At 35.9% G+C, this 21,501-nt stretch overlaps 1 protein-coding gene across 1 annotated transcript in view; it reads right to left on the bottom strand.

Moving 5' to 3' along the window:
* Window positions 1-714: 714 nt before the first annotated feature.
* ARSJ (arylsulfatase family member J) overlaps window positions 715-21,501 on the bottom strand; it is an 82,887-nt gene continuing 62,100 nt past the window's right edge. The window contains exons 2-3 of the mRNA XM_061191138.1: window positions 5,418-6,816; window positions 715-751 (exon numbers count right to left, since the gene is read on the bottom strand). Coding sequence (XP_061047121.1) covers window positions 5,418-6,816 — 1,399 coding nt within the window. The 3' untranslated portion in view covers window positions 715-751. The remainder of the gene's footprint in view (window positions 752-5,417; window positions 6,817-21,501) is intronic.

Raw genomic sequence — 21,501 nt, 5'->3', positions numbered from 1 at the left:
TATCACTTTTGTTGAAAAGGAGCCTCTGGAAGTTCTGGTGATGGTGACATGAGAAGATACAGTTTCAGATTATTAAGTAAAATCAAGGTTTTATTTTTTTAACCTTTGTTATGAAAATATTCTTTCTCACAGTTGTTTAGAATTTAGATGTTCAGTCGAAAGTAATCCCCATTCACAACTCTTAAGGCTGAAGAAACCTTAATTATTAAAGTATTGTTTCCAGAGCATTAATATGTCATATTAAAAATTGTTTTTGGATATTTATTCTGAAAGATAAATTTTACTTTTATTTGATTCATTAGATAAGATGCCCTCCATTTATAATTAACAGCTAAAGAATTTCTGCAAAGAATGAATACACAGACATTTTAATGAGCATATGTTATTTTCTTGGACCTCTTAAGTTGGTGGGATTGATTTTATCCAAAATTGCATAACCCAATTGACAAAGAATATTATAGCATTGTAGTACATTTGAGAGGAAGGAAATTTCAAATCATAGATATGAAATGGAAAGTTAAGTAAATATGTTCAAGTCTACCTAACTCCCACGGACAACATTTTCATGTCGTGTGTTTTATAGTGTCATATCTAATCAATGAATCAATGGATTTCACAGAGATGCTATGACCAATAAAACACTTAAGAAAAACTTACCTTTAAAGAAACAGAATTCTTTCTTTGCCAAATTGGAGAGCTTCGTAATAAGATACCCAAGGATGTGAGATATAGTCCATTTGGCTTCATAATTCTGTGAAGACACAGAGGTTTATTTGCTATTTATATTTTTCCCTTCTATGGCTTGCTACAAAAATTATTCACAATTTAATCCCCATTTCTCCTTTCTGGAAACTCTCATTTATACTGTATTTTGTTACATTCAAAGTAGTGTTAGAATAATTATGTTGTACTCTGTTAGGTAATAAAAATAAAATTTGCTCTCAGATTTGTATGATTTTTGCTTGGTTTTTGCTATTAACACTCTGTTCCTATAACTATACATTATTCAAGTTAGTTTTTTCTAATGCTAGAAATTTCTTCATTTCACAACAATGCTTTATTATGAGGAATGGTATTAGGGATGATTAGTTCTATTTTTCAACAGTGAAATTCCTATACAACTGTGGAAAGTAGAAACCCAAGCAAATGTAGCTGAACATATGAATATTTGTGATTATCTTATCTATTCATACAAAAAATAAATATATATTGAACACTGACTAGGAGTCAGGCATTGTTTTACATACTGGCAATACAGATGTAGATAGAGCAGACATAAACTATTTTTGTTAAGAAGCTTACACTCCAGTGGGAAGAGCCAGAGAATAAATAAAATATGTAAGTAAAATATGAAATATATTAAAGGGTGATAAGTCTATGGAGAAAGATCAAGTAGGGGAAGAGAGTGGAGGAGAGGAGGGTGTGTTTGGTTATCTGACTAATGGCTGTGTCTCCCAGGACATGCAGACTACCCGAAAATAGGGACTCTGTCTGCTGTTGCTAGTCACCATATCACAGCGTTTATCATGTGTGGCACTTACCAAGTGTTGAATAAATGGATGGGTAAACTTGGTGTTGAATAAGTCCTCCCCTTATCCTGATCTACGCTTTCTTTTCCACACTACTTTATATAGTATACAATTTATTTATTTATGTTTATTATTTATTGTTTGCATCACTCGGCTAGAATGTCACCTGCACAAGCAATAAGAATTTTTATCCATTTTGTTCACTGATGGATTTCAAGCACCAAGAACACTGCCTGCCAAGCAGGCAGTAGGATTTAACAAACATTTGTAGAACGAATGAATTTTAATAAGTAATTTCGCTAAGAGAAAACAATGAAATTACTAACTTCTGACACAAGAATTTTGTTTGCTGCTTCTGGCAAGCCAGTTTATTCCTGCCAACAACACACATTCTGATGGCTACTGACAAATTCACAGTGTATGTACTCAAGAATCCCAGGAATAAAATGCTTAAGAAGCTAATCCTGATGCCAAATTCATGTACCTTGGAATAGCAAATGTTACAATGTATTAACTATCTACTCATTCAACTATCAAAGGGACAGTTTCTCCTCTATTCTTAAGATTCTTAAAAGGGAAAAGTGAGGGAAAAGTATGTAAATACGGATGAAACAAGACTTGACAGTCATGGTGTGGATGTTTTTCACTGATTGAAAGGTACCACAGAGTTTTGTTTGTTTTGTCATTTGAATACAATGATTTAGATTCTTTCCCATCCAAGACACATAAGCCACATCCACAATTTATTTTCTGACAAAGCTAGGGGGATACTTATATTTCAATCCAGGGGTTTCCTTTGGTATCCTAATAAAAGGATCAGAGGTTTTAAAGTGGTGCCATTTACACTTGAAAAAGCCACGGGCAACTCTCAGGTTGCCAAAGAAATGCAACCTGAGAATCACAGTTCAGGAAAATGACACCTGAGAATAAAGGCCCCACGTGAACATAGTTTTAATGGTTAAGGCATAAAAGTCAAGTGCAGAGTATTTTCCTCCCTGGACATCTTGAAACACCTAGTGATTTGTTGACAGCATTTTGGAAACATTTCTGTTCATTATTCATAGATGACTATTGTATTAGATTTTAGTTTCTTAAGGGCAAGACACAGACTTCTCCTAAATCGCCTACCCAGAGTCATGGGGAGGCGGGCAGGTACTCTCCTAAAAATAGTAAATAACGTCCTTGAAGTCATTTCCAGGTAGAAAACTGTGGGCTAATTTATTTTCATTGAGAAAGTTATGGTCATTTACAGAGAATTTAAAATCACACCATATTACATAATATCTACTGGGCTCAAATGTGAGTTAATTTTCATGATCCTAATTTGCCTCTTTGCTCCTTTTTGTTTTGCTAGGGATTTCTAGAAGATTCTATGTTTACACTAAAAATTTCTGAGGTCTGTTCCATACTTTGCCTACTCCTGTGTAATGTGCTATAGACAAGGGTTTTATGGTGAAATAAATTAGAAAACACTATATAAAAATTTCCTTCTGTTAGAGATTTACAAGGCAAGCTAGGATTTAAAAAACTGTAAGAAAGTCTGCATAAATTGACCCCTTTAACCTTGTTTAACTCCACATATCCTGAACTCATTTTTCCTCAGAACTCTTTTTTAATGTAATAATAACTATCTTTTGAATTATAAGATACTATCTATTTTATGACACCTCATTAATTTATGTGCCACTAAGAGAGGAAAACACTGACAGTATGCCTTTGATTTTTAAGACCCATTTAAATATACAGTTGACAAAACACAAACTCAGGAAATAGTACTTAATCCTATATAATGAAATGGAGATATATATTCTAGAACTGAAATATTAAAATTTTTAAATATTAAATTATTTTTGTCCATTTTAGTAATTTTGGTAACAGTCTATCGATTCTTTTATAGATTTCCATGAACTGTGAGAAGCTATCCTCTGAATTCTGATATAAATGTATTTAATAGTATGCTGCCATACTGCCACGTACCTTTCTTTAATCACAATTGTAACTTTACATATCACAGTTCTAGCTCTCTGTGATTTTTCCAGTGTAAACTATGAGACTTACAGGCAGTATTAGGAGAGGGCACCTTAAAGAAAACTCCAGGGCCAACAGGAACCACATCAACCTGTCCTCACTGATCACCCATGATAAACTTCATTACAGATCACGTTCCTTTAATTCTCATGGCGTTTGCATGCGTGAGTTTCAAATTCGATTTTTAACAACGCCAGGTAGGATCCATATCTTCATTTCTCTGTATCTCCCCACCACGTCCACTTTGTATAAGAGTAGGGTCATGGGGGCTTCCCTGGTGGAGCAGTGGTTGGGAGTCCGCCTGCCAATGCAGGGGACACGGGTTCAAGCCCTGGTCCGGGAAGATCCCACATGCCGCGGAGCAACTAAGCCCGTGCGCCACAGCTGCCGAGCCTGCGCTCTAGAGTCCGTGTGCCGCAACTACTGAAGCCCGTGCGCCTAGAGCCCGTGCTCCACAACAAGAGAAGCCGCCACAATGAGAAGCCTGCGCACCGCAGCGAAGAGTGGCCCCCGCTCGCCACAACTAGAGAAAGCCCGCGTGCAGCGACGAAGACCCAATGCAGCCAACAATAAATAAATAAATAAATAAATTATTTAAAAAAAAAAAAAAAAAAGAGTAGGGTCATTACAAACCTTATTTATTAACAAGAGAACACTTTTCTCCATGCAGTGGCCAAGTGGAAATATCTCTTATTTGCAAAATCCATATTATATTACTATGGTTGTTAGCAAATCATACCTTCATTTGCCTATTTGTAAAGATTTTTGTTTGTTAAAAAGAATAATATAATTCTATATAGATGTTAAATCAGAAAAGCCACACAATCTGCTGGTGCTATAAAATATGTCATTTTAATAATTAAGATACATAAATAAAGTGTTTATGACAGAAACAATAAAGTTGTCTCTCAATTCTGTACAAATACTGAATTTCCAAGTAATTTGTAAGGAATATATTCATCCTATTACATTCAAAATAATGGTTGAACAATGATGATTATCATTTTTTTCTTTTTATATTCTATGAATTCACACACTAGTAATACAGTATTACAGTGCTTGATAATCTTGATAATATGAAATAAAATTCTTCTAATGGTATGTAGAAAATAAAAATAAAATAATTAAAAGTCATTTGTATAACTTTTTATGAAAACAAAATAATATTTTTTCTGTAAAAATAAATTATGTACTTTATTCTGAAACATCATTCTATTAAAGTGTTTAGAAAATAGTTACATTCACGTTTTGGCAGTGTGCTCAAACATTTGCCATTCCTTATGCATGATAAAGTGAGGTGCAAGCTGTTCACATGTGAGAAAAACAGCTTATTTTCACAGGAAAGGAAATGATATATGAAATAGAATTAATTAAAAAAACCCAAGTGTCCTATGATAGAGATACAAAAATTCACTAAGAAAAAAATGTTTTTCAAGGCCTTTGAGGTGATGCAACCTTTGACTACACTTCATCAAAGGTGGTTTTTACTCATGCTGCCCTGTAACTTCCATCGAAGTAGCATGTCCATCAACTGCAGGTTACAGTCTAATGTTATAATTTAAAGCATCGTGTTTGGTCAATTGACTGAAGCACAACAGCTGGACCCGTCACTGACCACCTTTTATAAAGGAGCAAGAGAAACAAACATCTCCTTTCTGCTCCAAGCATGGCTTCCAAGAGTAGCACCTTTGGCACTGAGCACAAGCTTTCCAGGTGGCAGAAGTCTCGGGAGTAGCACAACCCGAAAACAGCGATGCTGATGGCAGGGATCCTACTGAGCCAAACATGCTGGTTCACCTAGAAAACTGGTGAAAGACTAAGTACTGATTTAAGTTTAGCCAGACAGGAAAAAATGTGTACCTATCCACGAGGAACGCCCAAGCGGCAATTTGTAAACGAGCCTGCTTTCTGCTGTTTCTTCTTTGTCTTACTTTTCTTCTGCTTTTTCTCAGTCTTATTTTTGCGTAGCTTCTGTTTCTTCTTCTCCTCTTTATACCATGGTCCCCAGACTCCCCCATTGAGCCGAGGGTTACTTCTGGGGTCTTTGGGGGGGTACCTGACAGGCACCGCGGTCTTGTTGAACTGTGAGAGCCTCCGCAGGAGCTGCCTCACGACCCCGGGGTACCTGTTAGAAAGGTCCACTCTCTCGTAGGGGTCGGCTGTGATGTTGAACAGCCACACACTTTTGCCGGTTGACAACGTAATCCGTTCGTTATGCCACCGGTTCGGCCCTAGGTTGCTGAACGACTGAGGGGGCACCCAGTCACTGTAGCCGGGGTTCCCTGTGAGCAGTTTCCAGTGCTGCACTCTGATGGCCGACTGGATGGCAGTGTTCCAGATCCCATAGCCTGCCGCCCAGGAGCCATTTTTCGCCTTGGTATAAATGGGGTCGATGTTGTGCAAAATATCTATTCGGGGAGAACGAAGGCCTTCACTTATGGTCTCCCAGACGTCATAGCCATCCAGTTGAATGTCCTCGTCAATTTGTCCTTCAGCCAGTGAAATCAGAGTGGGGTACCAGTCAGTGATGTGCACAAGCTCCTTACACACTGTTCCCTTGTTTTTCAGAAGTGGGCTGTGCACGAAGCCAACAGCCCGGATCCCCCCTTCCCAGTACGTTCCTTTGCTACCTCTGAGGGGCCAGTTACTTCCTCCTGCGGTGGGCTGGCCGCCGTTATCTGAAGAGTATATGATAATGCTGTTGTTATAGAAACCATATGTCTTTAGAGCCAGGGTCACATTGTTGATTGCTTCGTCTAAGCAGGAAAGCATGGCAGCATACCTGCGCCTGTTTATGTTGATAATGGATCTGTAGTGTTCAAAATACCTGCCAGGGGCTTGCAGTGGAGAGTGCACAGCTTGGTAGGCAATATATAAAAATATAGGCTTTCTGGGGTCACGGGAAGCTAAGATTTGTTGCACTCTCTGAGTGTACATCTGAGTGGAGTATATGCCATTGTCGTAGTCCCAGGCAGCATTGTCATTTTCGTACAAGTCATAGCCACACATCCCGGGACTGTCACATTTGTAGTGTGTATAGTAATCGCCACTTCCCAAGAGGGAACCAAAAAAGGTATCAAATCCTCTCTTGGTGGGCATACATTCTTTTCTATAAAAACCCAAATGCCATTTTCCAACCATATGTGTTGAATATCCAACCTCTTTCAGCTTCTGAGGTAGGGTTGCATTGTCCAGAGGTAAGCAGTTGGGCTGTGTAGGTCTTATGATAGAATGTTGAAGTCCAGTATGTATCTGATACCTTGACAAAAGAGTAAAAATTGTGTAAGTGCAGGATAAAAGAGAGACTCCACATAAAACAATGATTCTTAAACAATGTTTCTATGAAGAGAAATGTTACCCCAAATAAAATATGACCAATTCAGTATTCTACTGTTGCTCAAAAGTCCTACCCTAATTAGCTACATATTTAACATTTGAAATGCATTTAAATCAGTACTTTTGAAACTAAGGTTTCACCACCTATCTCAAAGTCTTTTTAAAGTTCTTATAACAGAATTAATCTGAATAAACTTTAATCTTTTAATTAATTACATGACATAACAAACTAACATGAGAAAGGAAAGTATATAAATTTCAGAGTGTTTGTAACCGAGCAGGATCCTATGGAGCCTTCTCAGGATAGACCCCACCTCCCAGCCCCCTCCCACCATGCCATGTCCTCTGCCTGCTTCTTGTTCTCAGAAAAACTTTAACCTCCTAGGCCTTCCCCAAGTTCCAAAGAATAAGTTTAATCAGAGAAGTGAGAAATTGTAGAAACAAAGGAAAACAGTCAAGCAAGACAGAATAATAATAGTTTAGCCATTAAACAAAGTCAAGGGCCTTTAGTTCCTCCTCAAGGGCTAGAGATTATATTCTGAGCCATATCTTTGAACTATTTTGTCGATTCTGAAACCCCCACCAGATGGGAGAAGTTAACTGTATGCTGCCCACAAGCACATAGACCCCAGACTGGTTGGAACCAGAAGGTTGAAGATGTTGACTCCTGGTTACCTCACCACCAACCAATCAGAAGAATGTCTATGAGCTGATCACACACCCCACAACCGTCTCCCTCACTGTGTCTTTAAAAACCTTTCCCTGAAAGCCATTTCAGGGTCTTTTGAGCACTAGCTGCCTAGACTCCTTGCTTGGGGACTGCAGTAAATGCTGCACTTTCCTTCACCACAACCCAGTGGCAGTAGACTGGCTTTACTGGGCACTGCGCACAGGTGAGTGGACTCAAGTTTGCTTTGGTAACATGCTGTTGTTATTGTTGTTGTTGTTTTTGGTCTAAGGACCTCACATTAGTTCCTAAATCATTTTCTGAAATAATTTATTTCTAGCTGATTAGGAAGAACTAAACTTTCATGCAAAAATTATACAAAAATCTCCTGTTTGATTGTCAAAACCTGCTAAATCTCTGTAACGAGAAAGAGAATATTTCTGACTCACAATACACTATTGTTGAAAAGCCATTTTAGAGTAAATCTTTTAGCTAATGCTACAGAAGAATTACATTTTTCCAAAAACAGCAGGAAATGAATCATTTCATATGTTTCCCACAGTGTGTCCTTTTTAAGAAAATTATATTCACTTACAATTTAGTCTAAGAAAACAAGGTAACCCTTTCTATACATTAAAATTAAGCAGTTGTTAATTTCTGGCATTGTCCTCTTCCCAAGGATATTTTGCCAAGGGACTTTTTTCTAGAGAATGGTATGAATTTTCAATTGGGTCAAGATGTGCCCATTAGTTCATGCCATTTTAAAAGTGATTAATATCTATAGTTATTACATAAGTTTAAAAAGACTTTTTAAATAGGAACTATAGAGATTCTGAGAAAATGAAGTTTTCAGAGAGTGTTAGTGTAAAAGTAAAAATATTCTTGGAATCAAATTACAAAGAGTAATATTGAGATAAAAAAGAAATTTTTTTTCCAAATTGATTGAACCTGAAAGGTCAACGTATTACACATGTCCTTGGTGAATAGTTCAATTTATTTTTAAATGTTCAAATGATAGTATAATGCAACTGTGAGTTCTTTCAAAGTGTCAACTGCAGTAACAGGCTGATGGTTTCATAGAAGTTGTAGGGACGTCTGGTCACTAACACAAGGCAGCATTCATATGGGTCCTGTCTACACAGCTGATCATTTAGCTGTCAAAGTTCACAATTAACACAGTTGTGGTAATTTAAGTAATAAATTCCCAAAGAAATAAGCTTTTCATAAGTATTATTTAGCACTAAATTCATAAAGTGTTATTGCTCTTGATAATTATTGATTCAGTTCAGGATCATTCACTTCTGAAACCACTAATTTTTGTAAAAGTACATGACAAATTGGTAACACTTATCAATGTAAACATTGAGGATATTTAAAAAGGTGAAATCTGTATGATGTAAGAATTTGGGGAAGGATTTGTGGGCATGGGTTACTAACTAATTACCTTATGCAGAAAATGTACCTGGCCAGAAATCTATTCAAGTCATTGAACAGCTAACCAATTAAAGTCTTTCTAATTAAATTGGGCATTTTTGCACCTAGTACTAAAGGCAAAGGGAATTGAGGCTTTTGAAATTGTAAAATAGAGAAAATGTTCATACAAAAAGAGTAAGAAAGAAGAGGGCTGCTGCTTTCAGAAGATGGTACAGTGTTAGCAGATAAATAAGAGAGTTCAGCGCTATTAATCAACTACGTGGTTTCTGTCTTCTCCAGAATAGAATGGTTTTCATATTGGAAAATTTAGAATCAACAATATAAAGGTTTGGCAGCAGTTCCTAACAGAAGAGAGCTTTTCAGGGCAGCTCCTGCTTAAATGAGTTCAAGCCTGTAGGGCCAAACAGGAGGGAGTATGAGGTAAAATTGGAGGCAAGGGTTAAGGGTATAGGTTTTGGGGTCAGACATGACTGGGTTTGAATTTGCTCGACTGCTTCTTAGCTGTGTGACTTTGGGCAGTATTTATCCCCTCTGATCCTCAGCTTCCTCATTTGTAAAACAGGGATAATAATACACATTGGGTTGTTGTAGCATCAAAAGAGAGCACAGAGTCTGGTAAGGAGAGTACATTCAGTAAATGATAGCTTTTATTATTATTATCCCAGAGTTCTGAATCATATGTTACTAACATATTTCTTTAAAGTTTTATAATTTATAGGCCTTATTTCACATGCATTATTGCATTTAGTCCTCATTACAACAGTGAGAAGTAGGATTCTTTACGTTCATTTTATAGATGGAGGATAGAGACATAGAGATGTCCCCCAACTCCCCAGCCTGCCCCACCAGGCTGTGAAACATGTTCCTGAACAACAAGGGCTAAGCCTGATGCGTTCTCTAGTCTCTTTAAGAGTTAATTCCACCACTTCTTGAAAAATCAAGGAACAGAGGAAAGATGCCACGTCAGTCTTGAGAAGTGAATCTGTTCTAACTTTCTAATTAAAGATAGGAAGAGGGCTTCCCTGGTGGCACAGTGGTTGAGAATCTGCCTGCCAATGCAGGGGACACGGGTTCGAGCCCTGGTCTGGGAAGATCCCACATGCCGCGGAGCAGCTGGGCCTGTGAGCCACAATTACTGAACTTGCGCATCTGGAGCCTGTACAAGAGAGGCCGCGATAGTGAGAGGCCCGCGCACCGCGATGAAGAGTGGCCCCCGCTTGCCACAACTAGAGAAAGCCCTCGCACAGAAACGAAGACCCAACACAGCCATAAATAAATAAATAAATAAATAAAAATTAAAAAAAAAAACCCATTCATTAAAAAAGAAAAAAAAAAAAAAGATAGGAAGAATTTATCAACCAAATAGTGAGGCTTATGCTGATCCCCCAAAATTTCGAGAACAACTTTTTAAGTAGACAATTTGTGAGCATTAAACAAACAAACAAATTAGGTAGGATCAAAAGTCCTGCCAAGTTAGCTTCATTTTCTTTTTTAAAAATGGATCAGAATTAGGAAAATAGTTTAGGAAAATGATAGGCATTTGAAAAGTCTGCCCATGATTCTTTTCTTATAAAATAACAGAAAATCAACTGTATGACAGCACTATATATTTGTGATAAGAATGATAATCTTACACGTTCATACCAGTTAATTGCATACAGAAACTTTTCATTTACATGATATTCTCTGGCTTCTACAACAATGTGGAGCAGGCAGGGGGGCTCCATTTATTAGTTCCATCTAACAACAACAATAACAACAATAAAAGGACACTGAAACTCAGAGTAATTTAGTGGCTTTCCCAAGTTTTACAGCTGTAAATCTTGGGTTCTATACTGGAATCCAGATTTTTGGCTTTGGAGACTCACATTGTACACTCACAGCTAACTGAACAGTTAGACCCATCTAAAGTTTGGGTTAATTTATTTGCATTAATCTTCAGTATTTATTCATTTCCGTACTTAAGCTATATTACTGAGTGTATAACGTGTGCTAAGAATTAAGTTTTTGTTTTGTTCTGTTTCTCCCCCTGCCCCCAGAGCTGTTATATTACAAAGTGGGTTGTAAGTAAAGATCCTACTGGTAATGAGGGTGACGGGAAGCTAAGAGTTCTCTGAACCCTGGGATCAGTTGGAGACGGTGCTGTCAGTCATGAAGAACAGCATCGAATGCTAAAAAAATTTTTTCTTTCAGGAAGGAGATGGTTGGGGTCTAGGGAAGATCTTGATAGAGTTTTTGGCTTGTCAGTGACATTGACTTGGCAGCAGCAACTAGCTGGAAGACTAATCACATAATTCTTCAAAATAAACTAAAAAATAGTATATTAATTAATATTAACTGATTAACTGGTTGAGAATCTCCGATCTGGAAAGTAGTTTCTGGAGCAGCACAACTGGGCCCTTTCTTTGGCTTCAACTCATTGATTATTATTATCCACGACTTGAATAAAGAAATAGAAGACATGCTTATTATCTAAGAGGAATAGTTAAAAGTGGCATAATGAAGATCCAAAGTAATCTAAATGACCCGAAATGTTGTTGAAACAGACGATAAAGTGTACATAGAAAGTTAAAGAAGGGCTTAAAGACTGAAAGGGAATATGTCAAAAAGACGTAGAAACCTGAATTAAGGGGCTCTTAAGTGGCCAAATCTGGGACATCAAAATAAACAGTAATAAATTACACCCGCTGAATAAAATAGGAAACCCTGAGTCCATACTAATATAAGTAAATAAGTAAATAGGAAAAGTTTGGTATGCAATGGGATATTGATACAGTCTCAAAGTACCTCCCCACAAAACACTTATTAATTATATGGAAAAGAGTAACCACACACTGGAAGTGCTTGATAAACACCATATTAATCAAGTGATCAAAGTTAACATCATCAGTAATCAGGATAAATCAACATCATGTGCCACCAGATAGGTGCAATGAGAAGAATATAGCATTGTTTCTACAGTGTTCCATCCTAAGGTACACAATCTGAATCTAATTCTCAGTAAATATCAGGCAAAACTAAACTGAGGGACATTCTACAAAATAACTGACCTAAAATCTTCAGAAGTATCAAGGTTATATAAGTCAAAGAAGGACTGAGGAACTCTTCCAATTTGAAAGGGACTAAGGAGACGTGAATAAATGTAATACGCGATTCTGAATTGGAATGGTTACAATAAAGGACATACTTGGAGAACTGGCAAAACTTAAATGGGTTTTGAGGACTAAATAGGAATAATAATGTTCTCCGGTTTTTGATAGTTCTTTTGTGGCTAATGTAGGAAAACATCTTTGTAGGACATATACACTAAAGTATTGGAGATGATGGGACATCAGGTTGGCAATTAACTCTCAAATGGTTCAGGAAAAAATGTTATTTGTGTTGTACTTGTGCTGTACTTGAATTTTTTCTGTAGGTATAAGATAGTTTCAAAATTTTTAAAAAATGTGTAAGAAAATCTAAATGGAATAAACGAAAGGCACTACATGTTATTTAAAAAAATCAGCTGTTTACATGTTAGTTATATAAGACTATGTAAATAGATGTGGGAAGTTGGATCTATCAGACTATGAATTTAATAAAAAGCAAAAAAGAAAAATAAGAGCTAAAATATATACACTGTACTAATTTATAAACATTATAGAAACTTATACAAAAATAGAAATTAAAACAGATGAGATAAAAATAAATATAAATAGAATTTCTGGTATTTCTTCTTGCATTCTAATGAATCATCTTGTGTTGTCCTAGGGTGTCAGGACTACAATTTGTAGATCGTTGGTATAGGAAGGAGATTGTAGGGAGATGAAAATCAAAGCACAGAGTTTTTTTTTTTAAGGCTATTAAAGTAGTTTGGGTCAAAGATGATGGTGGCTTGGACTACCATCTAGTGGCAGTAAAAATGGAAGTAAGTGGATGGATCAAATGTATACTTTGGACTTAGAACTGATAGGACAATTTCAATGAGGGGAGGGAGGATAATGGGAGAGGAAAGGGAAAAAAATCAAGAATGACTTCTAGATTTGTGGCTTTCATAATTCAGTGAATAGCAGATGGACCAGCTGGTCTCTGTTTTATTCCAAAGTATATAATTGGGACTAATGGGTAACATTACAAGGAGGCAGATTTCAATTCAATGCAAAAAAAAAAAAAAAAAAAAAAAAAAAAATTCTAAAAAAAGAAAAGAAACAAAGACCAAAAAAAAAAATAGGTTAGATGATCATCTACCAAAGATTCTGTAAAAGACATACCTGAACTGGAAAAGAAGTACTAAATGACCTCTAAGGTTCCTTCTATAAAAATTCATGGGTCAAGGACTATAGCTTGGTGTTTCCATAAAGAACTCCATACAACCTCAGAGCAGCTTTACAAAACCAAGTTTATAATATTTATGTACAGATATTTGATAAAGAGGTTTCCACAATGCATCAACATATATTTAACTTCTTTCTTTGATAATATAAAGTTAGATTAAAAAATAGGTTTTTCACATAATGTATTCTGAATACATACTGTAATCATGTTTGCTAAAAAATAAACTAATTTTGAAATTTAGTGGATTTTTTTGGTCTCCATCTGGCTACCATGTGAAGAAAATTCCATATGAACAACAGTAAAACTAGAGTTGATGCCAAATCTGCTTAAAACAATAGCTATCATTCTCACTTTCCGGCCAACTTACAAGAAAAAAGCTAAGTGAGCCTTTCAGCTTGACATTAGAACATGTGAAGAGTTTTGTAATCTTTTAAAATATTAATTTATATTACTGAGTGCTGGCAGTGGCAGTAGTTTTTGAATTCTCCTTTTTCTAATAATATCTAATACAATATTATTATTTTAATCCAATTACATATTTAATGTATCCTTGTAAGTACAGACACTTACAAGGATAAAAAATGAATCCTAATAGTTTCATTCAGGCTCTAAAATCCAGGATGGTTAGAGGGTACAAAAGCAGCCAACAGTGCAGTAGAAACTGATATTTTGAAGGGAAGGAAACAGGTATAACTGACTATAGTTTACGAATCAAATGTCACACAGATATTTATAAGTTAGAAATATATAACTTATTTTCCATATGCTGAAAGGAGTTCCTTTACTACTTTCTTCCAAAGACTTTTTTATCTCAAAGACTATAATTCTATTTATAGGCCTTAATTTCATTATTTAGTACTTATATATTCTGGTGGGAGGTGGAGGTTGTGGAGGGGTGTCATACCAAGTCTATGCCAAGTTTTTCATCTCATGAACAAATATCCACTCATTTATGAGATGAAAACTAGGCATAGTTTAGAATGAATTACTTATTTAACACTCTTTCACCCACCACGAGTCAGACACTGCTAGCTTTGGGGGTCACAAAGTTGAATAAGATGGGTCCTGCTCTCAAGGAACTCAGTCTATGTGAGATGCAGATGACAATCAGAGGATTATCACGACAGGAGTAAATGCTACAGCAAAGACAACCACAGCCTTCTCTGAGTGCTCATAGCAGGGTCAGGAAATGCTCTCAGAAGGGACCATGTTAGATCTGAATGCATTCATAGGAGTATCTGGGTGAATCTGGGAAAAGGACAGACATTTCAAACACTTGCAACAACATGGACAAAAGCAAAGTCACAGGGGAACATGAATCAGAGATGATTCTTGAGGGAGGAGGAGCCATCCGGGTAAAGGGCTGAAAGAAAGGCAAAGAGCATTTCAGTAAGGAGCGGGATGTTCAAATATAAAAAGGGAGAGAGAGTTTGGCCCTCTGTGGATCAACAGTTCAGAACAGAGATTCAGACATATCTTGACAGGAGATGAGAGTATATAGACAAGTAGGTGCCAAATTACAGAGAGCTGTATTACAGCCTACAGCTGTACTAAGGTTTTTGTACTTAATGTAGAGCTCATAGGAAGCCACAGAAATGCTTTTGAAAAAAGAATAACATAAGTTTTGCGTTAGAAAAAGCACTCTGGCTGTAGTGTGAAGAATGCATTGGAATGCAACAGGACTTAGGCAAGGGGATTTGCCCTAATCTAAGAGATAAATGTTGATAGTCAAAACTGAGATGGGTGACAGTAAGGATGAGAGAAGGAGATTAGAGATTATAAAGAGGGACATTTAATAGGGTTACAGACTGTATGTGGAGAGCATGGGACAGAGGAATGTTGAGAATGAGTCCAGAATGTCTGGTCTGGGTGGCTGAGAGAAAGGAGGCTTCTTCCACTAAGAAATTCAGGAAGAGGAACAGGGATGAGTGGGAGACGATGAATCCTGCTCTGCATTAAGCTGGAGGCACCTGTAAGATACCCATCAGGAGGTGTACAGGATGACATAACATAAAGATCTGAGACTACTTAGCATATAGGTGGTATGTGAATTCACAGGAGCACATGACACTATCTACAGACAGAATGGAGACTGAGGGCCAAGGAAATAATACCATCATTTAGAAGAAAAGCAAGGAGCACCAGCGAAAGAGTCTGAGATGAAACAGCTACTGTGTGAACTAGAGCAGTGGAGGGGAGTTATACAGAGTGGCCTGTATCCCATACTGTGAAGGAGCCAAAGAAGGTGAGAACTGAACAGCGTCAACTGGATTTCACAACAAGCACATGGGAACTGATAAACAATATTTTAGTAGAACGGTGTGGGAAGAAGCCCAGACTTTTGAAAGCTGAGACATGATTGGAAAGTGAAAATGTATAGATGGTGAGCATAGAGTACTTCAAGACTATAAATGGCAAAAGAAAAAAAAAAAGGAGTATGGTGGGGCTCTAAGCGCTGATGCGGAAAAGTGCTTACGAGGTATTGCTGACTGGAAGGACATCTGGCTATGGCAGAATATCTTATTTATTATTAGCTCTTTACAATAAAAAATGTTAATTTCCATAAGGGCAGGGACTAGTCACTGCTGTATCCACACCACCTAAAACAATGTTTGGCTCATTATAGGACATCAATAAATATTTTTTGAATGAATGAACAAATAAATGTGACTGTGCATGTATTCACTGAGAGAGAAAGAGAAAGAAAAAATGTAAAGATATACACCAAACCCTTGGACATGATTATTTTCAGAGGAATAACAATTGTGGGAGAAGAAGAAGCTTTCACTTTCTGTTATATAAATTTATATATAGATGAAATTTAGATGAATGGGTTTCAAAATAACTAGCTTATTCTACTCAGACTAATTGTTAATATGGGACTAATTTTACCAAGGCAATTAGTTAGCAATTTAAAATAAAAAATGAAATCTAAATGCCAACTGAATGAAAACACTCATTCATCTTATCAAGGAATGTTTTCTAGCAAGGATGTCTACTCAGAAGATTACCTTTAGACCAGAAGAAAGGGGATGGAATATGCTAAATGAATTCTGTAATTATCCCCTAAAAGCCAGAGAAAATGTCTCCTTTCACTAAATAAGCAAAAGGATAACTTGTCACATAATTTTAAAAATTCCTACCTTTGAATGGTCTTTGCTGGTCATCAGAGCCTGCTGTTTATCCTTGCCATTGCCTTTCTCATCCACAAAGATTTTGCTACACTGATTACAGTTTTCCTGGTCTCATAAGAAACATGGCTGCAAAACACATGGTTAAGTGGTTTCTTTCTGAAAACATTCTTTTTACTCTCATCTATAGTGTGTGTAAATTCTTGGTAGTTTCCATCAAAAAATAAGTTTAGTCCCTAACCAGAGAGACTTTGCCATGACCCCCTTTTTCCATGTTATCTTTTGGAAGTATTCCTTTTAAAGACCCGGACTTTCTACACTCCATTATTTTAAAAAAATAAAGTTTAATACATAAATTAAAGACTACCAAACATCTATCTAAATGAACATTCACTTATATAGTTAACTGAATCCTCATCTGTAAAATTATTTACAGAGTAAAATTTAAGAGGGAACTCCAGAGGTGCATTTAAAATGATTTAACTTAGACTTTTTCAAGAACACATGTATTCCAAAAAGCAAAGTGTACCCATACTGCCAAAATAAAATTTCTACTTTTCTTGCTATTTTTACTACTACCACAGAGTATTATTAAATCAATTTAGAAAAAATTTGATTTATCTCTTCTATACTAAACAGAAAATGGGCTTTGAGGTGTAGAACAGAGAGCAGCTTAAATATTAAACCACATTTCACATTACCAACTTTGCCCTGAGACAGGATGTGTTACAGAAAATATCCTTAGCTAATATTCTATTGATATTAGTTAAAATTATTAATGTAAAATGCAGATTCCTTAGGAAAAAATTCTTTTCATTTTTTTGAAAATATGATCTATTCATTTTCCTCTGTATGCATCAGTCTATCATTTATTTAATCCCCCTAGAAATAGGACTGCCATATTTTCAAATGGTGGAAAAGTCCAATGTTTTCTTTGTAGTTCTGACTTTGAAGAAAAAAAATTATGAAGAGCTTGACATTTCTGTTCACCAGGTGTCTTCTCTAGAAATTAGCCCAACAAAAAAGTGGTAACATTCCTGCATTCTTGAGCAGGATTATCTCCTCCTACCTGTCCTTAGGAATTCTCTTTCAAATAACTGAGTATCTTTGCACCTGAAATTAGCCACACATAAGTGAAAGTACTTTATGTCAAACTCATGTGGAAGGCATCAGTGTCTTAGCTGCAAGCTATGTGAAAAGAAACTGAAACTCAACGGCTTACTAGAGAAAATGATGGCAGTCTCCAGAAAAATTTACAAATTCAATTTAATAAAAATTGCATTTTTTAAGAACCTACAATATTCCAGGCACTGTACTGTGTGGGGAACACAAAAGATAGTGAGAATTTATGATCAATAACTCTATGGGGCATATTGTGATATACTAAATATCAAAGTAGAGAATAACTTTTATGTTTTAGGGAAAGTTTCAAAAAGAATATACTTGCTTATTCCTCAAGGCAGATGGCTATTACACTTGAAGTTAATTAGCATTATTTGTAAAGGAACTTTATAATTCTATGCTATAAAGCAGTTTCAACTAAAGATAAAGAGAATTATTGTGTAAAACTGTATTAATTGGTATGACTAAATTCTCAAGGCTAGAGCCATGCATTTTCATGTAGGCATCGTTAGAAATAGAACATAGGCACCAATTGACATGTATTAAATAATTTCTTTCCCAAAAGATAAATTCATGGCCTTCTAATCTATCTGTGACTTTGCCCTTCTATTGGTATCTTTTCTAAATTCTAGTAGTGATGACTATTGATTCTGTCCTAAATACAGATATTGAACTATTTTAAATAGCTTAGGATTTATTATTAAAATGACAGTATTAATAAGCAACTAGTGCTGGCAGATAAGAATGTGGAATTGATATTTTATATTCCGAGCTGTTGAACTATATAAATAGTTAAACGAAAGAAATTTAGCAAATTTAAACGGATCCTTGTCCAAATCATTATCATAGATCATCTTTCTTCTACCCCATGTACAATAGCATGGTTACAACTGCCTTAATTTTATATAATAATTCTTTTCATTCAACTTTCTCCTTTATGTACAAAAATACCCAGAGTATTTGTTAAATTATTCTTAAGAAGCTTTCGTATGTTTGAAATATTTCACAGTGATAATAATTTTAAAAACTGGAAATAAAAAAAATAACTAAATATGCCCTGAAGATCCCTCCACAGGACCTTTTTTTTCTTTTTTGGTTGGGGTTATATGAAATAAAATACAGAAGACATATTGTAAATTGTAAAATTCTATACAAATGCTAGTTATAGCTATTTATTACTACATCTTCTCTCTTCTGTGCCCTTCCCGTCCATCATCTCTTCAACTCCATGTCTTTCTCCTACTGCTCTGTTGTGTGCAAGTGATGAAACCAAAACCAAAGCAAAACAAAACATAATGCCATCACTTGGGACTAGTGAATTAGTGTCTTGCCCATTGTCTTTCTTCCTGGCAGTCAGATTGGAATTTCCAGTTGTCAAACTGAAGCTTATGCCATGCAATTGCTTTTTTCCCCTTTTATGTGTCAGTTTCCTTAAATGTCTATGGAGGAATGCAAAGAAATAACACATTGATCTATAGGGAGGCCCATGCCAAGTACTCAGGTTTATTTAAAAAAAATAAATGTTCTGAATGAAGATGGTTTGTAAAAAGAAGGATAGGTATTGAATCTATAGGAATATTTATGATATGCTGAGCTGTAATGATATATAAGCAAAAACCAACTGATCTCTTTGTTGCCTGAGTCATACTTTCCAGTATTAATATATGGATCTTGTTATATTTCAGACATGGAAATAAACTTGTTCCCCCAAATTTTCTTTGGAGTGCTTTAATATTATTAAGTAATGCTTATTTTGTCTACCAGAGGGAAGATTTGACAGATAAATCTCAGCTGTGCTATTCCATCCAATTTTTTTCTTATTCTTTACTCATACCATAACAGATAGGTTTCCAAAATATCACACAGGGCTTCCCTGGTGGCACAGTGGTTGAGAATCTGCCTGCCAATGCAGGGGACACAGGTTCGAGCCCTGGTCTGGGAAGATCCCACATGCCGAGGAGCAACTAGGCCCGTGAGCCACAACTACTGAGCCTGCGCATCTGGAGCTTGTGCTCCACAAGAGAGGCCACAACAGTGAGAGGCCCGCGCACCGCGATGAAGAGTGGCCCCCGCTTGCCGCAACTAGAGAAAGCCCTCGCACAGAAACGAAGACCCAACACAGGCAAAAATAAATTAAAAAAAAAAACAAAAAACAAAAAACATTAAAAAAATATATATATATATCACATAGATACTGCATCTTTGACCCTGGGAAAGCATACTCACTACTGATCATAGGTTTCTCAGCTGAATGTATCCTGGAAAGCTCCCAGAAAGTACCATTAAGAATTCATGGCAGTAAAAATTGTTCTTGAAGCTGCTGCTTCTCTTACTGCCCGTTGCCCACTTTCCTGTACCGTCAGAAGGAATCATGTGTCCTATTAAGCTATACCTGCCAACTCCTCTAAAAATTTGTGTTGCAACATCCAAAACTGTCACTCCCATGTTCTTGAATTTCTGTAATCCTGAAAAGCTGTTAAGTGTTGTTTTAGCTGTATTTCTACTAGGATCCAAAATACAGATTCTCAAAATTAGTTTAATGGTATTTTTATAGTAACATAAGGGAAAGTGCATGCAAACATGTATTGATTAGCTAAAAATTATATTCAGAAGCTGTATTAATGTGGTTCTTAGATGTCATATTCAGAAAAAATTATATTAGAAACAAGTTAAACATAGATCATTAATGACAATATAACTGGAGGCATACTAAGGGAATAATAAGTGATTTTGGCCTACTAACGGAGGACTATGTGATCTCCCTTGGTAATTTACCAATATATTATTAGAGTGTTCAGTATGTCATAGGATTATCAATAACTTTGCAATTCTATTACTTGTCCATGTCATTAGGGTTATTTTACTTTGAATTTACTATCCTGTAAAACAACAGAGCTGAGAACTAAAATGGCAAATTCACTTCAGAGAATCTCTGTGCATCAGTTTCCTCATTTCCATTTTTATGCCTCAGTTTACTCTGTTGCTTCAGTAACCTCAAAATGAGGTTAATATTAGCACCTTTCTCACTGAGTTATTATGAGGATTAAATGAGCTAATATATGCAAAGCGCTTAGAACAGTGTCCAGAACATAGAAACACAATAGAAAAAATTACAGAGTTCAAAGGGGTTACTAGAGTTTTGGCAGACAACACATTTTCCAACCTTTGGTTGTTGTCTGGTCTCACCTAACAATGAGTAAGAATCTCTAAATAACTACCACTTGACAAATTTTGGTATAGTAATCAAGAAGAGCATCACATGTATCTGAAAACACGACTCAAATACATCTCCCTTTTCCAGCTATATACCTTTATGAAGCTAAGTTTTCTTCACATACTTCAAACATAACAACAATGAAAATCTAATTATCTTCTATTAAGCTAGCCATTAAAGAGACAGTAAAATTAAAAATAATGCTAACCTTCTCACTACTTTTTTAAAAGAATATTGTTATAGTCATAAAAAGATCTTATTTATGTTAACATGTAATTGGTCTGTCATTTTTAAATAAATATTTTAAGAAATTCTCAAGTTTTAATTTCTATTATGGTAAAAACCAATAGCATTAACTCATATAAGCAAAAGTCCTTTGGAGTCCTCAGTGATTTTTAAGAGTGCAAAAGGGCCCTGAGGCCAAAAAAGTTTGAGAACCACTGATGTCTTAATATTCTCTGAATTACTCTATGATTAAAATTTTCTGAATAGATATATCAATAATTACCAAACCTAAATACCAAATACTTCTATGAAATAGTATTTTGTGGTAAAAAGAACATGAGATTAGGAGTAAAAATTCCAATACTGAATCCATTGTTAACTCGCCAGCAAAATGAAAAAAATTATTTTTTAAAGTCAAAATAGTATGCCAATTCCGGCAAAATTCATGTCAGTGGTGAGAAATTTCTGTATTGTTTTCTTCAACTTCTGGAGTAGCCAGCT

Source organism: Eubalaena glacialis, chromosome 5, assembly GCF_028564815.1.
Source record: "Eubalaena glacialis isolate mEubGla1 chromosome 5, mEubGla1.1.hap2.+ XY, whole genome shotgun sequence".
Taxonomy (NCBI): Eukaryota; Metazoa; Chordata; class Mammalia; order Artiodactyla; family Balaenidae; genus Eubalaena; species Eubalaena glacialis.
Note: the sequence above shows the minus strand (reverse complement) of the source record. Positions and strands in the feature narration are given on the sequence as shown.